Raw genomic sequence first — 20,961 nt, 5'->3', positions numbered from 1 at the left:
AGATTAACATCAATATAAAACAAACGTACAAAAGCAAAGTCAAAACAAAATAATCACAGCTCCAGCAGTGATAAAATGACAGAGCTAAATATGGACATAAAAACAACAAATAGTTGCTGCTGAATAGTCTTGATTTACCATATGAAACCCTGTTAGTGCCATGATCAGATAAGCCTCCGTAAGAAAAAGCTCCGTAATCTAGGGTGCCACCACTGACAAAAGCCCTGCCTTATACAGACCTGCATCAAGTGACAAAGATGGGTGTGGGAGCACCTCTAGACTATTTATCTTTTCCTTCTGAGGGTAAGGAACCCCATCCAGAACAGATAAATTGTCCTGTCTCCTGGACATGGAAACCACCCACCCACAGGGTTTAAAAAGCTTCACACAGAAGTTAAATAGTGCCTTGGGCCACCCCATAGTGTGTTTTACCCCTTTGCATAAGTAACACAAAAAGGACACTAATGTTGCACATATACAAAATGAGTTCTTCCACAACTGGAAGCAGCAACAACACCATTTTTGAATTATTCAGAAGCTTGACGTTATGATAAATACTTAGAAATATTTTATTTGCGGTTTTCAATCAAATGCCTGAGATACTGCCAATAGACAGATGGAGTGAATATAGCAATTGGTCATAACCAGGTATTTATCCTAGGAAAATGCCCTAGGTAGCAAAATAATTGCTCAGTTATTATTTAATAGAAAAGTCATGACCGCATAATGAAGTGCTATTTGTTTATAGAGAGAGGAGGAGGAAGAAAGACAGACAGAAACTTTCCACATCACTGAGTCCCAAGAGGCAATTTTCAGATGAGTGTCACATCTGGGACTGACAGAAGTATTCTGCTATCAAACTATTCCTTGGCTTTCAAAATGTGGGGGTTTTGATTTAGGATGAGGATAGGGCTACCTGCTGTTGCATTACATTTTAAGCCTTGCTGCAGCTCCTAAGGTGATCTTGATTGTGATAACTTCCAGGGTGAATAACATCCCATGTGTTTTGACATTGAAAGACAGTTGTACATTGGGTCAATTTCATGCCCACTTGACAGAGTCATTCGAAGTAGATAATCTGTCACACAGAACTGAATCAATTGCAACTGGAATGCAACAGTAATAACTGTTTCACCCATTTAAAACTATCTAGGCTCTTATTCTCTCCTTCCTTGTGGCCCTATCTGTTTAAAAGGAGCTATCCTCTGTAAAATAGGACACTTCTGTAAAGTACTACTATGAACTACGTACTTATTGTCTTTCTGTGGCTACTTGGTAAAAGGTAGTCGCAGTGCTAAAGTGTCAAAATCCCTTCAGCCTCTAAAATGTGGTCACTGCACATTCATTGAATGACTTTCCCTTAGGTTTGCCTGCTTTGAAGCTGAAGAACAGTCATCTATCATTAACTACCCCGCGGTGATAGGAGATATGGCAGCTGTGGCTTCTGATGCCTGTTCCCTCCTTGGTCCTCTTGCCCGCTGTCTTCCCAACCTGATTCAACTGGCCAGGGCTTGAGGTTTATAATGCAATACACAAAGAAGAAGACTACCTCTTCTCCTGCTGCATTGGGAGTTTTAAAGGTATATCTGGCTGAATACTACTGAAAATAATATAAAGTCACCACTCCAGTCAGTGCATAATGGGTGCGCCCTAAATCAGATAAATCAATAGAAATACTTAACTAACTGAGGTTCTTCCTCCCTCAACATGAAGCCTGCTCCTCCCCAACATAAATCCTGGCTGCACCCATGCTGTTCACCATCTTCATAAGCTTCCTGCTTAAATCCCCTATTGATGGGTTTGGCTTTTTTAATGACCTATGCAAACTTTTCTGGGTTGTGTATCTTATGGTTTATAATTCATTTAATCCATGTATAGTTTCATTCTGAATTGGAGCATATTTTCGAAAGCTAATGGGAGGTTGTTTGTTTGTTTGTTTGTTTGTTGTTGTTGTTGTTGTTTAAAAAAGCTTACGCACCAAGGCTGCAATCTTGATTCCATTTCCCCCATAGTAATATATCAACTCTTTTTAAGTTTCCATATATATTTTTTGTATTTTAATTTTATTTTGACAAGTGATATACCACTCAATTACAACTGGACTAAGTGGTGTACAAAAATCAATTAAAACTATCAAATCTGAATTCAATTGAAATGCCTGCTGAAATTTTTTTAAAAGGCCTTCAGAAGGCAGCAGAATTTCAACAGGGAGGGGGCGTGTCTGACCTCAGCTGGAAGTTCCATAAAATTGGACCAAAAGTACTGAATGCATAGTCTCTGGTGTATATGTACTGTGCATCTGGGCCTTTTAAAAAAGTTTTGTTGCACAGAATTGTAAAACTGCATTACTACAAATCAGCATAAAAGTTGATATCCACCCTCTGTGTTTTTAGGGCCACAGGGTAAGAATAATAAAATAGGATTGTACAGCGAATCCCTTTATATATATATATATATATATATATATATATATATATAATCCTAGGAAGTGAAAGTAATAGCCACCTCTATTTTGCGATGCCATTTCCACATGGTTATAAGACTTCTCGAAAAATGTAAATTTTCATGGGGGAAAATGACATGTAATGAAAAGCATTATTATGTCATATTTTATTAATTTTATTGGATGCTTATCAGGCACACCTGGCAGATGGCAAGGGTAGCAGAGCTCAAAAAAATGGAAGAAAATTACAGTGTTTTGATATTTTAAAGTTCTTATTTCTCTTGTACTTTAATATCTACAAACAATTATGATTTATATTTTGCTTATTGAAAAAAAGCTAATTTGAATTTCCAAAGAAAAGAAAAAGTGTAGTGAGTCGTTTAGCTCAGTTTGTGCCTTTTATGCAACAATAAACCAATATTTACACTCATTGAAACCACTTGAGAAAGGGTCTATTCTGGTTTCTTGAGTGGCAGGTAGTGATAATTGGCAACAAACATGAATCTCTCTGCATTCCATTAGGAACGCATCACTCCTCTGAGCAAATTGCTCAGGCTGTCACTGCCACTTAACCACTCAATTTTTTCTTTCATATAGTCAGCAATCGGATTTACTGGTAAAACTTGGAGGTGTCAGTAGAAATGTGCAAGCCATTTTGCCATAAAGCCAATCCAGTGAATGATGACTTTTCAGAAGCTGAGTGGCGCAAAGAAATCAGTTCAATTGTCATACACAGATTCTTCCTTTTTATGCTGAACTTTGTCGGAACTTGCTCAGCAAGAGCAAGAGAAATAGATTGGCCAGCAATTCTAAAGCTTTTTACTACATGAAAAGTTAGGGATCAGCTTCTAAACACTCTTGTGGCAAAGTCATTACTGGATACAACCCAGTGTTTTTTCAGCCCACCTAAGTCAAATGGCTTAAATACAGAGCTATTTCATCTCGTTCATCCCCCCTTATGGTTTTGATCCATGGGCTATTATTAAAATGAGGATGCATTTTAAATTGTATTTTTAACCTGTATTTTAAATTGTTTTGTCCCCCCCCATTATGTTTTTATTGTAATTTTACTGGTGTTAGCCGCCTTGAGCCTGGCTCTGGCTGGGGAGGGCGGGGAATAAATAATTTATTATTATTATTATTATTACTGTCACAAACCAATCCAGGGTGGCCATAAAATGACAGCCTCAGGCAACATATTTTTGGTGTCATGAAGCAGCTGATTTAATTTATTATAATTTTATTGACATTTTTGCCTCAGATACTAAAGTAGGTTAACTGGCTTTGGATACTTTGCACCCTTAAAGGAAGGGCAATATTTTTTGTTTCATCTCAAGCAGCAAAAAGTCTTGGGCCAACCCTGAACCATGTTGTATTTGTGAACAATGCAAGACAAAACCCAACATGCTCATGTCTCCTTTGTTCCCAAAGCATGAAAAGGAAACAGGACCTAAATTAAACAGCATCGGAAGCACCACAAGAGCAACATACCTGATGATAGCATTCACTGATGCATCGGAATCAGAGGCATTTACAAGCAAAACGTCTGTGCCTGTGGGTGCGTCCTCCGGAATGGTTTTGGAATACATATTGAAGGCAAATTTGGGGACGTTATCATTGACATCATCTACTTTGACAGCAATAGTTCCAGTACCAGTAAGGGCAGGACTTCCTAGGGGGGAAAAGATATTTGAAATGCTAGAGGTTACCCAAATTACAATACTAATACTGGATATGCCACTCTTCATTTATTATCTCACACATGAACATGTCACAGTTCACAGAGCTAGAAAGTCAAATCCATGCAAAGAGCAAGGTCACTTTTGTTTTTAAAGAAGGTCCTCTGGAACTTTCAGAGTATGAAGTCACACAGGAAAAGCTTTGAATCTTGTATTATCAAGTAAAGGGTTTGCTGCTTGCAAAGAGAAACGAGAACAATACACAAACACTGACCTGCAGTGAACCAGATGAATTTGATGACTGAAATTGGTCATCCAGTGAGTGCCACTAAAGCGAACAAGAGCATGCCAATAGGTGTAACAAAATCTGAACTGCCACTTTTTGTTAGAGGAAAAACTAAATACGGCTATGACTATTCGGGGAAGAGAAGCAACAGGGGGCAAGAGGGAAGGCTTAACTCCTTCCATGCCTGCTGCACAAAGGATCTGCTGTCCAGATGCATGTCTGCCAGCTGACAGAGGACTCCTGCTCTCAGACAACCTCTGCACAGACTAGTTCATCACCCTGGAACATACATAACAATATAGCGAGTGCATTTAAGTATATGTAGAATGTTTCCCTGAATGATGATAGCTCACCCTGCACATATACCTCAATGCCACTGAGTTTTAGCATATTCTGAAAATTGCTGAAAAACCCTGCTTGAAATTTCAGTGGACAGAAAAATGAAGTTTCAAGGTTCAGGTAAGCATGTCTCTTGCCTCCTTTGTTTTCTGGAAATATTTTAGAAAACCAGCACTTACAAAAAAAAAAAACAGACAGTATATAAGCGAAGGGTGGCTAGCCCATTGCCCACGGGCCACATTTGACCCCCAAAGAGTTTGGTTTTTTTTGTCACCCTGAAATTTGTCAATTAAAAAAAATACTGCTCCTGTGGTGCCATGATGTCAAAAGTGTTTTCTGCCCCTAAGCAGAAAATTGTCCATTAAAAAACCCATCTTTAAATTACAAACATGGAAGTTTGGAATCTGTGAAAACTGGCAACACTGTACAGCAGGTCCTCCAGCCCAGCATAATAATAAAAAAGTAGCTTTCTAGTGCTCAAAGCTCACTCATTCTTAGTCTGATCAAAAGTGGTAGGCAACCTGGTGTCCTTGGACTATATATCTCCTGACCATTGATGAGTCTGGCTGAGGATGATGGGAACTGTAGTCCAATAACGAGGGACAAAGGCTATATTAGTAGCTATGATGGCTATGCTCTGCCTGCACAACTGAATGCTTCTGAATGCCAGTTGCCAGAAACCAAAGGAAGGGAGAGGGCTCTAGTGCTTGGGCTTCCCTCAGGCATCTGGATGGCCATTATGAGAACAGTATGGCAAACTAGTCGGGCTCCTCTTAATCTTCTTATCTAGAAGGTACCAGGATCCCTAATTCACACAGATCTTGCTGACATGCCCTGATGATCCTTAATGCTCATGCAAAAATAAGTTACACAGAATTTAATGGGGTTCACTGTCGAACAAGTGTGCGTATGATTGCAGTGGTTGTTTTCAGGCCAGCAATATTAATGGTGAAGCCTACATACAGATTTCTTCCTCAACCACAAAAACTTTTACTTGGACTTGCATCTTTTTTTGTTTCAGTGAAGCTTACATCCATGTAAATGTATTTAGATTGATGGGTGGTTTGCGTGTTCTTTTTGAAATAATGAAGATATTACTCCCTTCAGAATCAAAGTGACAGTTCTAAAGATTAAAATGAAACCCCAGAAAACTAGTGACAAACTGTGCAGGCATCTGCTACTCCAAAAATGCACAAATAAAATAGATAGAGAATTATGATTGCAATTTTTGTTGGATATCATTTAAGCTGCAGATGAATACAACTGTATGAAGCCCCATGTAAATTAATTATATCATTATCCTGATATACAGAAGCAAGTTGACAGGCTTGGAATTCCTTTTCCACTGAAACCTGTTGCTTTGCAGCAAAGCTGGAATCAAATGCTCACTGAATGGGGCCTCTGAGCAGATGTCATGTGCTATTAGAAAGTTTGAACTTTTCCATGGAATAAACCAGGTTCACTCTCAGCAGGAAAGCCAATCTTTCAAAATGTATTACATTCCAGGCAAAGTCCTGTATACTGTACATTGTTATGATTTTAAATTGGTAATAAAATAGCAAATGATTTCTTTGTTGTTTAGAATTCATCCTATTTTAACCACAACACATCAAAATGGAAAATCAGCAAATCAATCTATGCTCTTCTAAAACAAATACTAAAACAGGAGAGTGACGGGGACAGAACATGGAGAATTTAATGCAACTTAATTGGATTGACATCCTAAAACAATTAAATAAACAAAAATGTGATTAATAACACCAGAACGGCATAGACCGTAATTTCCTAAGTTCCTATGAAAGGAATTTCACTAACAGGATACTTTTCCTGGCAGAAGGGGAAGGGGATGGATTTTCCTCCCCCAGTCTTCCTGCTCTTGTGCTGCTATGATTTGTCTTACTGTGGGTTGATCTGTCTTGCTTGAGACAAACCATGAGATGTAACCAAGGTAACCAAAGGTTTGTTCTTACCCGTTGTGATTTATCTGGAGGAGACAAACCACAAACCCAGGTTTGAACAATGTGCTAAGTCAAACCATGGCTTAGCAGTGGATATCATGACAGAAGGAGAACTAGGGGAAAAGTCGGCAGCCATGCCCTCCTCTTCAGAAAGATGCACATTGGCTTGTTCATGCTAAGCAATGGTTTTCCTTAGTGACATGTGCAAACTATGGGTGGGTATTATTGCATTGTTTTCCTGGCTACAATGTTAATCATCCTGTCCTGATTTCAAACATTCTTTTCACACTGCATCACCTGTTTTGTTATGGAACTGTGGTTTTTTGATCAATATACTGCCTTGTTGTGCTAAGTTTTCCTCACACCAGTGAACATGATGTGACACAGCAGCAGACATCTTTGGACATTTTACCACCCCTTGTGTGCATGCATGCTTCTGTTTTGTGTTCAGTTCTGAAAATTGTGGGAAAGGACTATATGCACTAATGTCATTCCCAGTTTTTAGCACATGGTGTGATCCATGAAAAGAGTGGGAAAATTACAGTGCAAAACTCCTGTGATGTTCCACGTTATAATGGGGTTACAGACTTTTCTTTTCCTGGAAGCAACTGACATGGAAATGAACACTGAACTTCCACAATATTCTGCTAAATTCCCAGAGGTGACTTTTACACTGTGTGAAAGATCACATAAAATGCAGAAATGATCAAGTAAGGAAAAGTCAGCAAAACAGAATAAAGTGCTGTCTGAATACAGCCTGAGCCACTATATGCTAAGGACTGTAATGATCTGAATGTTCTGAAACAAAGTGCCTTGAACAGTCTTTAACTATGATACTGACTGACAGATCCATGTGGCTATTCTGTACATGAATTGCCTGACATGTTGCACATCATACACTTGACTTTCAAGTGGCCCACATGTAACTGCAGAGTTATGTGTAAATCACACTTTAGCATAATGAAAACAGTAGCTGTTTTACAATTCTGCAGATCAGAATTCAAAACAGACTATTATCCAAAAAGGAAACAGTGAGGGCTTTGATCAGGCTCCTAATTATCTATGTCCTTAATCTGGAAAGCAAAACAATATTGGGCAATACAAATCCCTGGAAAGTTGGGAGCTTGAAATTCTTGCTTGGAACGGACAGGCTAGCAGATCATCTGTCTATGCAGCAAAGCTGCCATCCAAATCTATGAAGTGATAACTATGTGAAAATTATTGTTGATATGACCCATATTGCACAGTATCTGATCGTAGCCAGATGATTTTACTTTGGATGTTATATCTCCTTTCAAAATATCAAGTCAAGACAATGTGCACTTTGAAGTGATACTAAAAATATGTGTAGTGCATTTAGAAGGTCAAGTATAGACTATAATTCATATTTGTAGTCAAAGTGGAATGTGAAACCTACATGGATTGTTTCAGCTTGGTGCAGATTTTTGATTCACCATGCTTTTCTATATTCTTTCCTATGATCCGTGGGCACAAAAAGAATACACATAAATTCTGTGAAGCATGACATCCTCTTGCTAAGTATAGGGCTTCAGGAATGTGGGTTTTGCATTGCAATTTAAAAAACAAAAAAGAAAAGAAAACCCAAACTTTAAATATATATAAAAATCACTTAACTCTTTGGAAAAGTTATTGCTGTTGGAAGACTAGGAAATCAGGTTATTTAAGAAACCACTGACTAAGTCAGTCTTGCCCCTTAATGACTTCTGCATAACCCACAGTAAGCCTGCCTTTTCTTTGTTATTGAATTATGCTTTAAAAACACCCTGTTTGACTCTTGAAGATTAACCAACAGGATAAGTATTCCTTGCCATATGTTCAGGTTTTACTGGTCTTATCCTAGCAATTAAGTTTTCTGTAGCCTTGGAGCTGAAGAATTAACTCACAGACTTTCAATTTATAAGTTGTAGCATTCTGTTTCATCAGCAGTCCGAGACCACTGTTGCTAGGAAATTTTTGAGAAAATGTATAAGTTGGGAAATTTGCTTTGCACATCACCACGCTACTCAACCAGCATCTGCTATTAGAGTTAAATAAAACAGCACTGAGAATGCACAATCGAGGTTCCTCATTATTGAGAACCTGCATGTATAGAACAGACCCCCATCTACAGATGTCCCCCAACCAAGTGGCAGGAGGCAGGGGGTAGGTTGACATAATAGAAAGAACAATGGTTAGAGTGTCAGACTAGGACTTGGCAGTAAAGGTAAAGGTACCTCTGACCATTAGGTCCAGTCGCAGACGACTCTGGGATTGCGGTGCTCATCTTGGTCTATAGGCCGAGGGAGCCGGCGTTTGTCCACAGACAGCTTCTGGGTCATGTGGCCAGCATGACTAAGCCACTTCTGGCAAACCAGAGCAGCACACGGAAACACTGTATACCTTCCCACCAGAGTGGTACCTATTTATCTACTTGCACTTTGATGTGCTTTTGAACTGCTAGGTTGGCAGGAGCAGGGACCGAGCAACGAGCTCACCCCGTCGCGGGGATTCGAACCGCTGACCTTCTGATCAGCAAGCCCTAGGCTCTGTGGTTTAGACCACAGCGCCACCCGCATCCCTAGGACTTGGCAGACTATGGTTCAAATCTCCATTCAGCCATGAAGCTCATTGGGTGACCTTTGGCTAGTTGATGCCTCTTAGCCTAACTGACCTCATGGGGTTGTTGTGAGGATAACATGGACAGGGGGGAACCATATATGCCACCCTGAGCTCCTTAGAGGAATAAGAATAATAATACATGTTAGATATCTGCAAGGAATATATCTTACACAGAGAGAGAAGGCCATAGTTGAGTGACATGCAGAAGGCCCTGGGTTCAGTCCCTGGTATTTCCAAGTATAACTGGGAAAGTACCCTGCCTGGAATCCTGGAGAGCTGCTGCCAGTCAGTGTAGACAATACTGAGCTCAATGGACCAAAGGCCTGACTTAATCTAAGGCAAGTTCCTATGTTGCTTTTATCTGCTGGAAACAAAGGTCATGGATGTTCCTATAGTGACTCTGTTAGTGATGCTAGAAGGAGATACAAAGTAGAAACAGGACTATGATGTAGAGCAAAATAATTCTGTAGGAATATGTAAACATTAGAATTTACACAGAACGCTTTAAAAGGCAATAAGTGGCTTGAAGACCACAGCATGGAATGCAATGGGGGTGGAGTGGGGCAAAGAAAAATAGAATAGCTTTCTTGAAATATGTAATTTGCCAAACCACTTAAGGGAACAGAGCTAACTATGAGGAAAGAAGCGTAACAAATCAAGATTGTGAAGCTGCATGGTTTGGATTTATTTTAAGCCTGAAAAAAAGCATGCCAGTGAGGCAGCTACAAATGTAACCCTTCTCTAGGCATAGAAGGAAGCATGAAAGAAAGAAAGAAAAATCTTGCTAGGTTTTGCAGAGGCAAAGAGAAATACCAAACAATATGTCTGCAAAGGTAGCAGGCTTGAAACAAAGAAAGTAAGGAACAACTAATCTGGCAAGTGCAGGCTTTTAAGGTTCGAATCAGAGCAAGTTGGTTGAAGGAGTTCTTCAGGTAACAGGCCGTTTTGCCTCATAAATGTGCAGGGTGGCAGAAGGGGGGGGGAGGAGGAAAAACCATAGTTCACTCAGATGGCAAGTCAAGGCTGCTAGCAAGGAGCCAGATGTGCTACTCTATAGTCAGGCAATTAATAACAGCAAGGATGGAAGCCAACAATTCTCCAGAAAAATGTTCAAAGATGAAAAAGTGAGGATAAAAGCTGCCGCTTTCTGGGGTGGCACACTGCCATTTCGCTCATCTCTGACTTTCAACATATGGCGTTATTTATTTGTTTTATTTCAAGAAAAGCTTCTCCCCCCATCATTTTCTCTCTCTCACACACAAAGGTAGAGGTACTCAAATCTGAATACAACAAAACTGACTTACTGGTATTTCACTTTGTGCAAAGACAGTAATAACTTTAGAAGGAAAATGTGCTCTTTTTCAATGGTAAGGCAAATCCATTAATTATATGTTCATTAAATCTTTCTCTTCCCTTGACTTCAAATAGTTGCATGCCATGTTACTAGACACTCACATCTAATATCTGCATCTTCCCTTTGTAGACTATGATAGAGGACACTCTAGCAATGGGAAACTGCTTCTTCATCATGTTTTATAAGAGTTGTGGCTGAGTTTCCAACTTCACAGTATATTTCACAGTATATTTGTGCTGCTAAGAACCTCAGATGAAAGGCCCATATGAACCACCATCTCAGCAGCCTGCCTGTTCTGGTGGTGGCTCATTATCATTCCCAAACATATTAGCATGGTGTGGGCTGACTTTTTTGTGCAGCTACCCTGAGCTGACCATGCCATGGGAACAAATAATGTTACACAAAGGGCAGATTTACACCAGGCCGTTAAAGCACATCCAGCACACATTTAAAACATATGGCCTCCCCCCAAAAATTCTGGGTACTGTAGTTTATTAAAGATGCTAGGGATTTGTAGCACTGAGAGGGAAAACTACAGTTCCAAAGATTATTTATGGGAAGTCCTATGCCTTAAATTATGGTGTGGATATGCCTTTAGTAATATAGATAGCTAGAAATAAAAACTGAAGGTTGGTGAGAGAAGGGGAGGAGCACAAGAAAAAACATCCATTACCTCATTTTGATTGCTGTTTTGCATAGCTTGCAAATGGTAAGATGTATCACCCAGGCTCCAAAATGAACATACTATAGTGGTCACTATGTGATTGACTTCTTCAGTTTTCCTATTAATTGAATTGTGGGGAGGATGCTATCTCTGAAAGCAAGAGGGCGTGCAGCCATTACCTAGGGATACCTTTGCAAAGCAGAACAGCTGGAATGCTTGAGGGACACCTGAAGGCAGTGCGTTGTCTAGCTTACAAATGAGTGAGATAAAGAGAATGGAGGAAGAGAAAGGAACTCAATAAAGCATATCTCATAGTTAACACCAAAAAGAATTCTGCAATCAGCCAGCAGTTGTGGCTATGCGTGCAGCTGATCTGCAAGGGCCCTTTTACACAAGTCACACTGGAATGGCAGCTGCTCCTAGAAATCACTGAAGGATAAGAATGCAGGAAAAACTCTCTATGTATTGATATGGTTTGTGATTCGTGGGTTTGAAGAAGTTTGCTAAAAGTCAGTTCCTACAAAGTTCCATGTAAGCTCTCCCCACTTCACACACAGCTATCTAACCTCTTTGTAACTGAAGTCCACCATCAATGTGAGCGAGTGACCTCCATACCCAGGAGCCTGGTGCACAGAGGTCCTCAGTTTTTCTAGACCAAAGAAGTATGATGTAACAAGCCAATCCCAGGAGCATCATATCTGCAAGTCTACCATAACAGTAGCAGAATGTGTGGTTAGATAGAGCTACGGAGCCACTGTCCACATAAACCTACAGTGATGGCAAACATTAAGACAAATAAGATTCTTGTGTGCATGTAGACAGACATTTGAATGATATAGATTTTGTTAAGTAACATGTTTGGTGGGACATTGGTGTTACTGTTGCTGCTTATTTATTGAGTTAGGATGGTGGAGAGTTTGAGACTTGAAGGATTTATACCTGTCCTTTTCTATCACCCATCTGTCTACCTAGAGACACAAAATACATTTGCTTACATGTCTGCCATCACACCAAGTTTCCAGTACTTGTGTGGAGTATGTGTATACTACTACACTACGGGTGCAATCAGAGAAAGAAAATCATAGAATCATAGAATCATAGAGTTGGAAGAGACCACAAGGGCCATCGAGTCCAACCCCTGCCAAGCAGGAAACACCATATAATGAGGCAACTAAGACTTTGCCCTTCCCTTCATATGGTGCTCTATTTTTGAAAAGCACACACACAACTTATAAATCTGGGTTCTATGTAAGAAAGTACATTTCTGAAAATAACCGACCAGCATTCACCCCCACCCCCCTGGTAATAAAAACCAAACCAAGGTCCGTGAGGTAATATCTATTGCATGATTTATTTTCAGAGATTGTATGGATGAGTGTTAGTTTTTGACAAGCTGCCCTTTTTCATGGTTTTGGCACACTCGGCTTTGCTTGCTGCAAAGGAATTCTGCCGTGTTATCTTGGCTGAAAACTGTGAATTACACAAGCTTAAAAATAGAAGTGACACATAGAAGGTATTAAATAAATATTTTTAAGGGCTACTATGTACAATAAATGTGGATCCTCACTGTAGCTTACACAGTTGCTTACTCAAGGGTAGTCCCTTTGTCTGTTTTGTCCCCATGAGTCTGAAAGTCAAAAACTTGGCAAAAAACCTCCTCAAACAATTCCAGATACGAGGTTTATAGCTTCTTCTTTTTTATTTCAGTAAGATTCGGTTCACTGGAGTATTATGTATTTTTGTGTGTGAACTGGAAACAATGTCAACCAAACCAACAATCACTGGGAAATGTCTATGAACACCTTCCAGTATCAGCTCATATTAGCTCACTCTACCCATTGGGATGTCTGCTCCAAACACAACCACATATATGGACATCCATGTGGAGATTTTGAAAATGAAGACAGGGCTTTTGCACTTTTAACAGTAGAAGAGAACATTTAAGTGGATGTATCTTGTTATGTAAACTTCAGTGCCCTCTTCTACACAACTATTAAAGTTCTAAGAGCCCTGTCCTGGGGTACCTTAGATTTTTACCATGCCAGTACATTTCATTTGGGACACAGGAGGAGGTTTCTATTAACACAGCTAAATGCCACAAAAGGCTTGAGGAACCATTTGGAAACTTGGCTTTTAGATGCAGCTCTGTTTACACAGTATGCTGCTGCTGCTACATATATTTCTATTCCAGAAAGAGGCTAAATTCATTTGGCCACTGTAAAATAGTAAATATTTTTTATATCTGTGTGGAATGGCCACAAGATGGAAGAGACCAGTTATCAACACAGCCAGATCTTTGTGTTTGTAATGATTCACCCTAGCGCAGTTCAGTGGTAGGGCATATGTTTTTCATGTAGAAAGTTCTAGGTTTAATTCCTGGCATTTCCAGGTAAGACTAGGAAGGACTCCTGCCTTAAATCCTGGAGAGTCACTAGACAATACTGAGCAAGAAGGACCAATGGACTTACTCAGTATAACACAGATTCCTATGTTCCAATTCTGTGGCTCATTTGGTGCTACTCCTCTTTCCCTTTCTTTATGTGCCAGAAGCAAAAAGCATCAGTTTTTATTCTTGTACACACTCCAGAAAACTACAGCTACCACACCACTGACAACCACATCTTTTATCTCCTGGGCTCCCCAGTGCAAAAGCTAGAAAGAAAAATCCTCTAACAGAGAGGACATAAAATGTGTAACTGATAGCAGTTGCCAGTAAAATACAGGATAACTTTCACGGTGCTTACAGGAATGCAGCATTCTATACTTAGCTTTTCTCTATCTTATTTCAACTTGCATTATTTCTGTTGTTTGGCAAATACATCCAGCCTTGGGGAAAAAACAAAAAACAAATGACCAGTTCCTGCACAGGCAGAGAAGCTACTAAGTGATAGTGACAGAGGTAGCAAATCAATAAAAAAGCACCATGGAAGTTAAAACTAGATATTAAATCCAGATTTTGAGAGCATAGATCTTTTACAGAGCAATCTAATACATGTCTACTCAGACGTAAGTACCATTAAGTTCACTGGGGCTTAGTCCCAGGTAAGGGTATAGCATTGCAGCCTTAATGTTTGTAGCTGGCTTTAGTGGAATCAGGATTCCATCACAAGGGTGTTATCAATTTATGTAATTCACCATCCCCCTGAAAAGTAAGGAATGTTTAGTTTTACGTTTCATCATTTCTTTATATATAAGACTATGTCTCTTGGTACTTAAATAGGGCTGTGCAACCTGGATAAATAATTGACTTGGCTTACCTGAATCTGCTGCTGTGATCAGCATGTTATATTGCCCCTTTTTTTCTCGGTCCAAGCTCTGTACAAGGTGGAGCTCCCCATTGGCTGAGAGCGTAAAGGCCCCATCTTCATTTCCACCAATAAGAAGATAGGTCAATTTGCTGTTTGGGCCCTGATCATCATCCCTTGCTACAACCTATAGATGTAATGAAGCACAATATAACTGCAAATCCCTACCCAACGTGCCTTTGTTGGCCATACAATTATTTTTCATGTATCGAAGGAAAAGTGGCCATGTGCTTGACAGAGCAGATACATCTATTAAAACTGATTAAAACAACGAAAAGATCTGGCATACCTTTAACTATTCCTTTAAAGATACCAATTATATTCCCACCCCCAGCCAGCTGCTGCTGTCAACAAAAGGTTGAATGTAGCTATTTAGAAAACAAATGGTAGACATGCATCTATATTAAAAAAAAAAGATTTAATAACACTTCAGTAACTACACAAAAAAATTACTGCAAAGCAAAAAATTGAGAGAATAAAGAAAAGTGGGTGAAAATGAGAAGCTTTTTTTAAAAAAAAATGAGGTCAAGATAAAAAAAAGGCTATTTAGTTTCTGTTTAATGCACTGTCAAGGGCTAAAACTATCTTAGAAGTATGGAAACAAAACCAAGGATTTATATAGTTAACTGTATATGGTGGTATCAAACCAAAGACTTTTGCAAATGAGACAACTTCCACTTGTGCAATAGGACTTCCCCACCTTGTCCTCCTACCTGCGTTGACCCCAAATATGCTCCCAAGGTTTGGGGGAACAGAATAGTTGGAGGTGCAAGGAAGAAAGCAGGGGGGGATCCCATTGTTCAAGTGGAAGTCATTCTCCTCATGAAAGGAGCTACTTAAAACTTGCAGCGCATGTTCAGCATAATACAAAACTGACGGCTGACATCCAACAACAGGTTACTCTGATTATGAAGGTGTTGCCTATTATGCACTATTTATTACTTTCTCACACATACTAACCTGGAGAATGACCTTTGGTAACGTTTCCAAGTTTTCTGGGACATTTACAGAATAGGGAGAGAGTTCAAATATAGGAATATAATCATTTACATCCCTCAGAATAATGCTGACTGTAGTGGTATCAATCCGCGGGCTACTTCCACGATCAGCTGACTGAACTGTTAATGCATAAGAAGGCGTCTTCTCTCGGTCCAAAGGTTTAGCTACTGTTATTACCCCTGTGACGGAGTCAATCCGAAACACATTGTTAGTATTTCCACTGATGATGGAATAGCGAACTTGCCCATTGGAACCCTCATCTCCGTCTGCAGCAACCACCTGAACCACGTCTGTCCCAGTTAGAATATTTTCCGCAATCTCAACTTTGTATAATTGTTGAGCAAAGACGGGATTGTTATCATTGATGTCAAGGACTATCACAACTACATCAGTAGATGAAGAAAGAGGTGGCTGACCTTTGTCCCTGGCAACTACAGTCAAGGTGTAATTAGAAACTGTCTCTCTGTCCAGTTCTCCAGTGAGCCTTACTTCTCCATCAATTGTACCAATACTGAATTTGTTTCTTAAAGGATTTAGTAGATTGTACTCAATGTAGCTGTTTGGACCACTGTCTGGATCTGTTGCTTGGGCTTTGAAAACAATGGTGTCAATAGGGGTATTTTCTGGGATGTAGGTCAGCTTAGGAGAGATAAAACTTGGAGGGTTGTCATTCACGTCTAGCAGAATGATAGATACTTGTGCTGTGCTTGTGTATCTGGAGGCTGGAAGAGGAGCCATATCATGGACCTGAACAATAAGACTGTAGAAAGATTGGCTTTCACGGTCCAAAGGCTTCCTGATGCTTAGAATCCCATTTTTGTCAATGTTAAATTGGCTTTGGCTATCTCCAGAAGTAATGCTGTAGGACAATTGTGAGTTAGAACCTGAAAACCGAAACAAACAGAAAGAAGAGAGATTTAACCACTTTTAGTCATTAAGGACATAAAGCATGTTAGTTATCCTGAATGTTGCATAATCAATAGCATCCTTCAACTGTTACCACCACATACAGAGAACACATGGAGAAATGGGATTGTGTTTGCTGCACCATGTGAACATCAGTGTGCTCAGTGCAATGTTTGAAAGCAGAGACAACATGCATACAGCTAGAAGATGATCCCTGCACTTGTCACTGGCATATTGCCAGGACCATTCGAAACACGCACACGATTGCTTTAAAAGATGAGAAGTCATTGATTTATCACTGTGACAGTGCCTTTAGACAAGATCTTGTATGCCGAAAGTCAGTATCACACCACCAAACCTGGCTTTGCTCTGGAGCAGCTGGGGCTGTGATCAGGTTACCAGTTTCTATTAAAGAAGAGATGGTTAAAATTCAGCTGAAGATCAGCAAACATTGCTTTATATGGGATATATAAACTCTCCTACTTGTTAACAAATACTGATTTAGATGTAGGATTGTTATTCAGCAGACAATCAAGAGTTTCCACAATGATAACAGATTAATCCGATGAGGTGCTGTGTTGCAATTCTCAGTCATAAGGCTGAGAGATTCTAACTTAATCTTCTGTATAAAATATTAGGTTCTGATAATATTCACTGTCCATGGTGTGACACAACATGCTATACTGGCAGCTGAATTGGTAATCCTTTTCCTGGCACTAGCAAGTTTAAGTCTATAGCTCATGTGTGAGTGATCTATTGAGAACTGCTTCTTGATTCATTGAATAGAAAGGCATAATTTGAATAGAAAGCTGAATTTAAAAAATACAATTTACATTGGAGGGAGGGGTATCAGTTCCTTTTAAAAAGTTCCCATTTAGAAGAAGAACAGTTATTAGGCAGACAAGATTAGAATGGTGAGCAGAGTTTTGGTTAATGGCAACTCAGAGCAGGAAAAACCATAAATAGGTGGCAGAGCACATGCAATACAAGCAAAAAAATTCTCAGGCTAAGAAAGACTCCTGTCAGAAGCCATGGAGAATCACTGCCAGTCAGTGCAGACCAAGGGTTGGGTACCATTTTGCCCAGATATTTTTCATCCACACAGGCATACTGTCAGGTGTGTGGTCTTCTCCAGATGTTGAAGTTTCATAGTGCGGGAGAGACAGTGACCAAGCAGGATTTATCTCACTGCCCATCAGCTGACAGGGACAGGGGTTAAATACTCTCTTCTGCATGCCCAGTGAACCACCTGACATCAAGGGAGTCACCTGATTGACAGACAGGTGTAGTTTCACTAAAATAGCTCATGGACAAAATCCTGGTGGGCCAAGGCTAGGCCAGATTCCAGAGGTCCCCTACCACTGATACAGTTAATAAGGAGTTTTATGAACCAGCCACCTAACTCAGTATGAAACAAGTTTCCTGTGTTTCTTAAAGGTAAAGGGACCCCTGACCACTAGGTCCAGTCGCAGATGTCTCTGGGGTTGCGGCGCTCATCTGGCTTTATTGGCCAAGGGAGCCAGTGTACAGCTTCCGGGTCATGTGGCCAGCATGACTAAGTCACTTCTGGCAAACCAGAGCAGCGCACGGAAACAGCGTTTACCTTCCCGCCGGAGCGGTACATATTTATCTACTTGCACTTTGACGTGCTTTCGAACTGCTAGGTTGGCAGGAGCAGGGACCGAGCAACGGGAGCTCACCCCTTCACGGGGATTCGAACTGCCAACCTTCCGATCGGCAAGCCCTAGGCTCAGTGGTTTAACCCACAGCACCATGCGCGTCCCTGTGTTTCTTAGGTTTCTATATGTTTCATGCACTGACAAAAATACCATGCATCCTTACTTCATTGGAATTTAAGGAGCCTAATTCAGCAAAACATTGCACCAAAAGCTGGTAAGCAGCTCCAAGCGTGCTATACACTGGGAAATATATGGTGACAGTTTAAAAACCCAAAACCCGTACTGTTTGTATTATTCATTATAAAGTCAAACCAGCATCTATCACTTTCTCATGTCTCTCCATTAATGGTTGAGACCTTACAGCGCTAAATAAATAATGTGGAAATTTTATCTGACTAATTGGTCATAAAGATTGAGGTTTGCATTTAATGGCTTTCATTTTCCATCAAGCCCTTCCTCAACAGTCTTTTTTTTCACTTTTTGTAAAACTTGATATTAGTTATTGATACAGTCAATTGTTTTATTCTTTATGCTAACACTTCTCAGTAGCAATCTGAGGTTCTTAGGGGATAAATTAAGCCCTGTAATATTCAGTGAATCAATCATGGCTATTTATTATTCTAAAACTGAAAAGATGCTATTTCATTTTAGTGTTTATATATAGATGATGTATTAAATAACATTCTGCATACATTTTATGCCAGACCTAAATGAAAACTTGATCCTATATTTACCTTACACTTTAGCAGAGCTCTCTACAGGAAAAAATGCATTGATATGGGGGGGATGTATATAAGCCAGAAATTGAAGAGGAAAAAACCATATTTAATAACTGGTAATTTAGTAGCTGGTAGCAATTTTTCAACTGATTTAAATAGGAAAAAATAAGACTATAGAAGCAAGAAAACAATTTTGGAATCAATACTGAAATGGAGTCATGACAGTGAAGTCTTTTACATTTATCAACTGAGCTGATATTTTGAAATGTTTAGTTCCTCAGGGAACTTATAACAGTTTTCAATCCAGTTACTGTGAGGAAAAGGAAAGTTGCTAATTTAACTGGGATTAAAATCTTACAGAGGCACAATATTAGGAGGAGGGCAATGCAGAGAGGAACCTGAAAAAGTGGGTAGATGGAAAATGAGACTTGAATAACATAAAATATGTGGCCAGCTTCTGGCTACCATTATGAGGAGCTCTGCTGCTACCATAGAACATAAAATTTTCTTCTACTTTTAATGTTTCTAGCCACCAATGGTAAATACAGGTCACCAATATTGGTTCCAAGAACACCCTGAATAAACAAAACATCTCCATTTTCATCACCACCAATGAATTATTGGGGAATGGATTTCACCACAGCCCTGGCTGAAAGTAGGGATGGGGAAGGCATTCAGTTTTGTTTGCACTCTATTAGAAAACAGCTAATTGACATTACTCAATCTAATACAAGAACAGAAATACAGCTATCCTCAGAAATTCTCACGCACCCAAATTCTAAACAAGAACCTGGAGAACTCCTGCCAATCACAGAACAAAAGAATGAACTAGATGGACTGATGGTCTCAGTATAAAACATTCATATATTTACATCAGATTATGTTTGAAATTGGTTTGAATTTTAAAATCCAAGACAATAAGCAGCCTTCTTTCAATTATTCAATCTCGAAGGTTAACTGATATTATTTTCAAAATAAGCATTTCCCCATATTTTGGCATCAGCTCCTGGTCATACAATAAAAGTTTGCAATGCTGGGTTTTAAAGCTGCTTTGCAATTAAACTTTAAAGTGGATCAAACAATAAGAAATATCATTTATTTGTTCAGGATTTGAAAGTTATAGTTAATTTTCTTTGATGTTCATTTTGTTCACAGAATGCCAAAAAAATCCAAAATTTAAGTTAATAACTATTGTTTTCAGAGGGTGTGTTAAACAGGAAATGACACTGGATATTTAGCATCTGAACTCTCCTTCCATCTTCATCATTGTTTATACTGTGGAAAAACAGGAAATTTGCCAGAATCCTGCCAATCTGTTGTTTCTAGATTCATTCTTGGAACATGCAGAAACAGACAATGTCTTAAGAAGAATGAAGTTTCAAAGTACAGCTGGATTATGTTTTCTGGGGTATTTGTTGAGACATGGGTAAGCTTTTGATCCATTTACAGGAAAACATTGGCATTATATTGACAAAATTAGCCGTGCTTGTTCCATTGAAATCAGTGGAAGAAGGCGATCCTTGCCTAAATTAAGTCTCAACAATTTCCATAATATATCTTCAAAATAATTATATTGATAAGATACTTTATATGAATTCTTATCAGTGTAAACACAGTGGTACCTCGGGTTACAAACACCTCGGGTTGCAAACACTTCAGGTTACAGACTCCACTAACCTAGAAGTAGTACCTCAGATTAAGAACTTTACCTCAGGATGAGAACAGAAATCATGCGGCAGCAGCAGCGGCAGCAGGAGGCCCCATTAGCTAAAGTGGTACCTCAGGTTAAGAACAGTTTCGGGTTAAGAACGGACCTCCGGAACGAATTAAGTTCGTAAACAGAGATACCACAATATATTGAATACTGAAATTAGAGGGCATTTACAGTCTTTACCCAATACAGTGGTACCTCTGGTTGCGAACAGGATCCGTTCCGGAGGCCCGTTCGAAACATGAAAAGAACGCAACCTGCAGAGGCGCGGCTGAGCACACGCGGGTTGTGATTTGCCAC

General features: G+C 39.6%; 1 protein-coding gene across 1 annotated transcript in view; it reads right to left on the bottom strand.

Annotated features, from left to right (window-relative positions):
- Positions 1–20,961, bottom strand: part of FAT4 (FAT atypical cadherin 4) — a 141,047-nt gene that overhangs the window by 40,367 nt on the left and 79,719 nt on the right. Inside the window, exons 5-7 of the mRNA XM_079990505.1 lie at positions 15,608–16,530; positions 14,600–14,774; positions 3,935–4,115 (exon numbers count right to left, since the gene is read on the bottom strand). Coding sequence (XP_079846631.1) covers positions 3,935–4,115; positions 14,600–14,774; positions 15,608–16,530 — 1,279 coding nt within the window. The remainder of the gene's footprint in view (positions 1–3,934; positions 4,116–14,599; positions 14,775–15,607; positions 16,531–20,961) is intronic.

The sequence above is a fragment of the Podarcis cretensis genome (genome assembly GCF_951804945.1).
Source record: "Podarcis cretensis genome assembly, chromosome: 9".
In the NCBI taxonomy this organism is placed as follows: Eukaryota; Metazoa; Chordata; class Lepidosauria; order Squamata; family Lacertidae; genus Podarcis; species Podarcis cretensis.
Note: the sequence above shows the minus strand (reverse complement) of the source record. Positions and strands in the feature narration are given on the sequence as shown.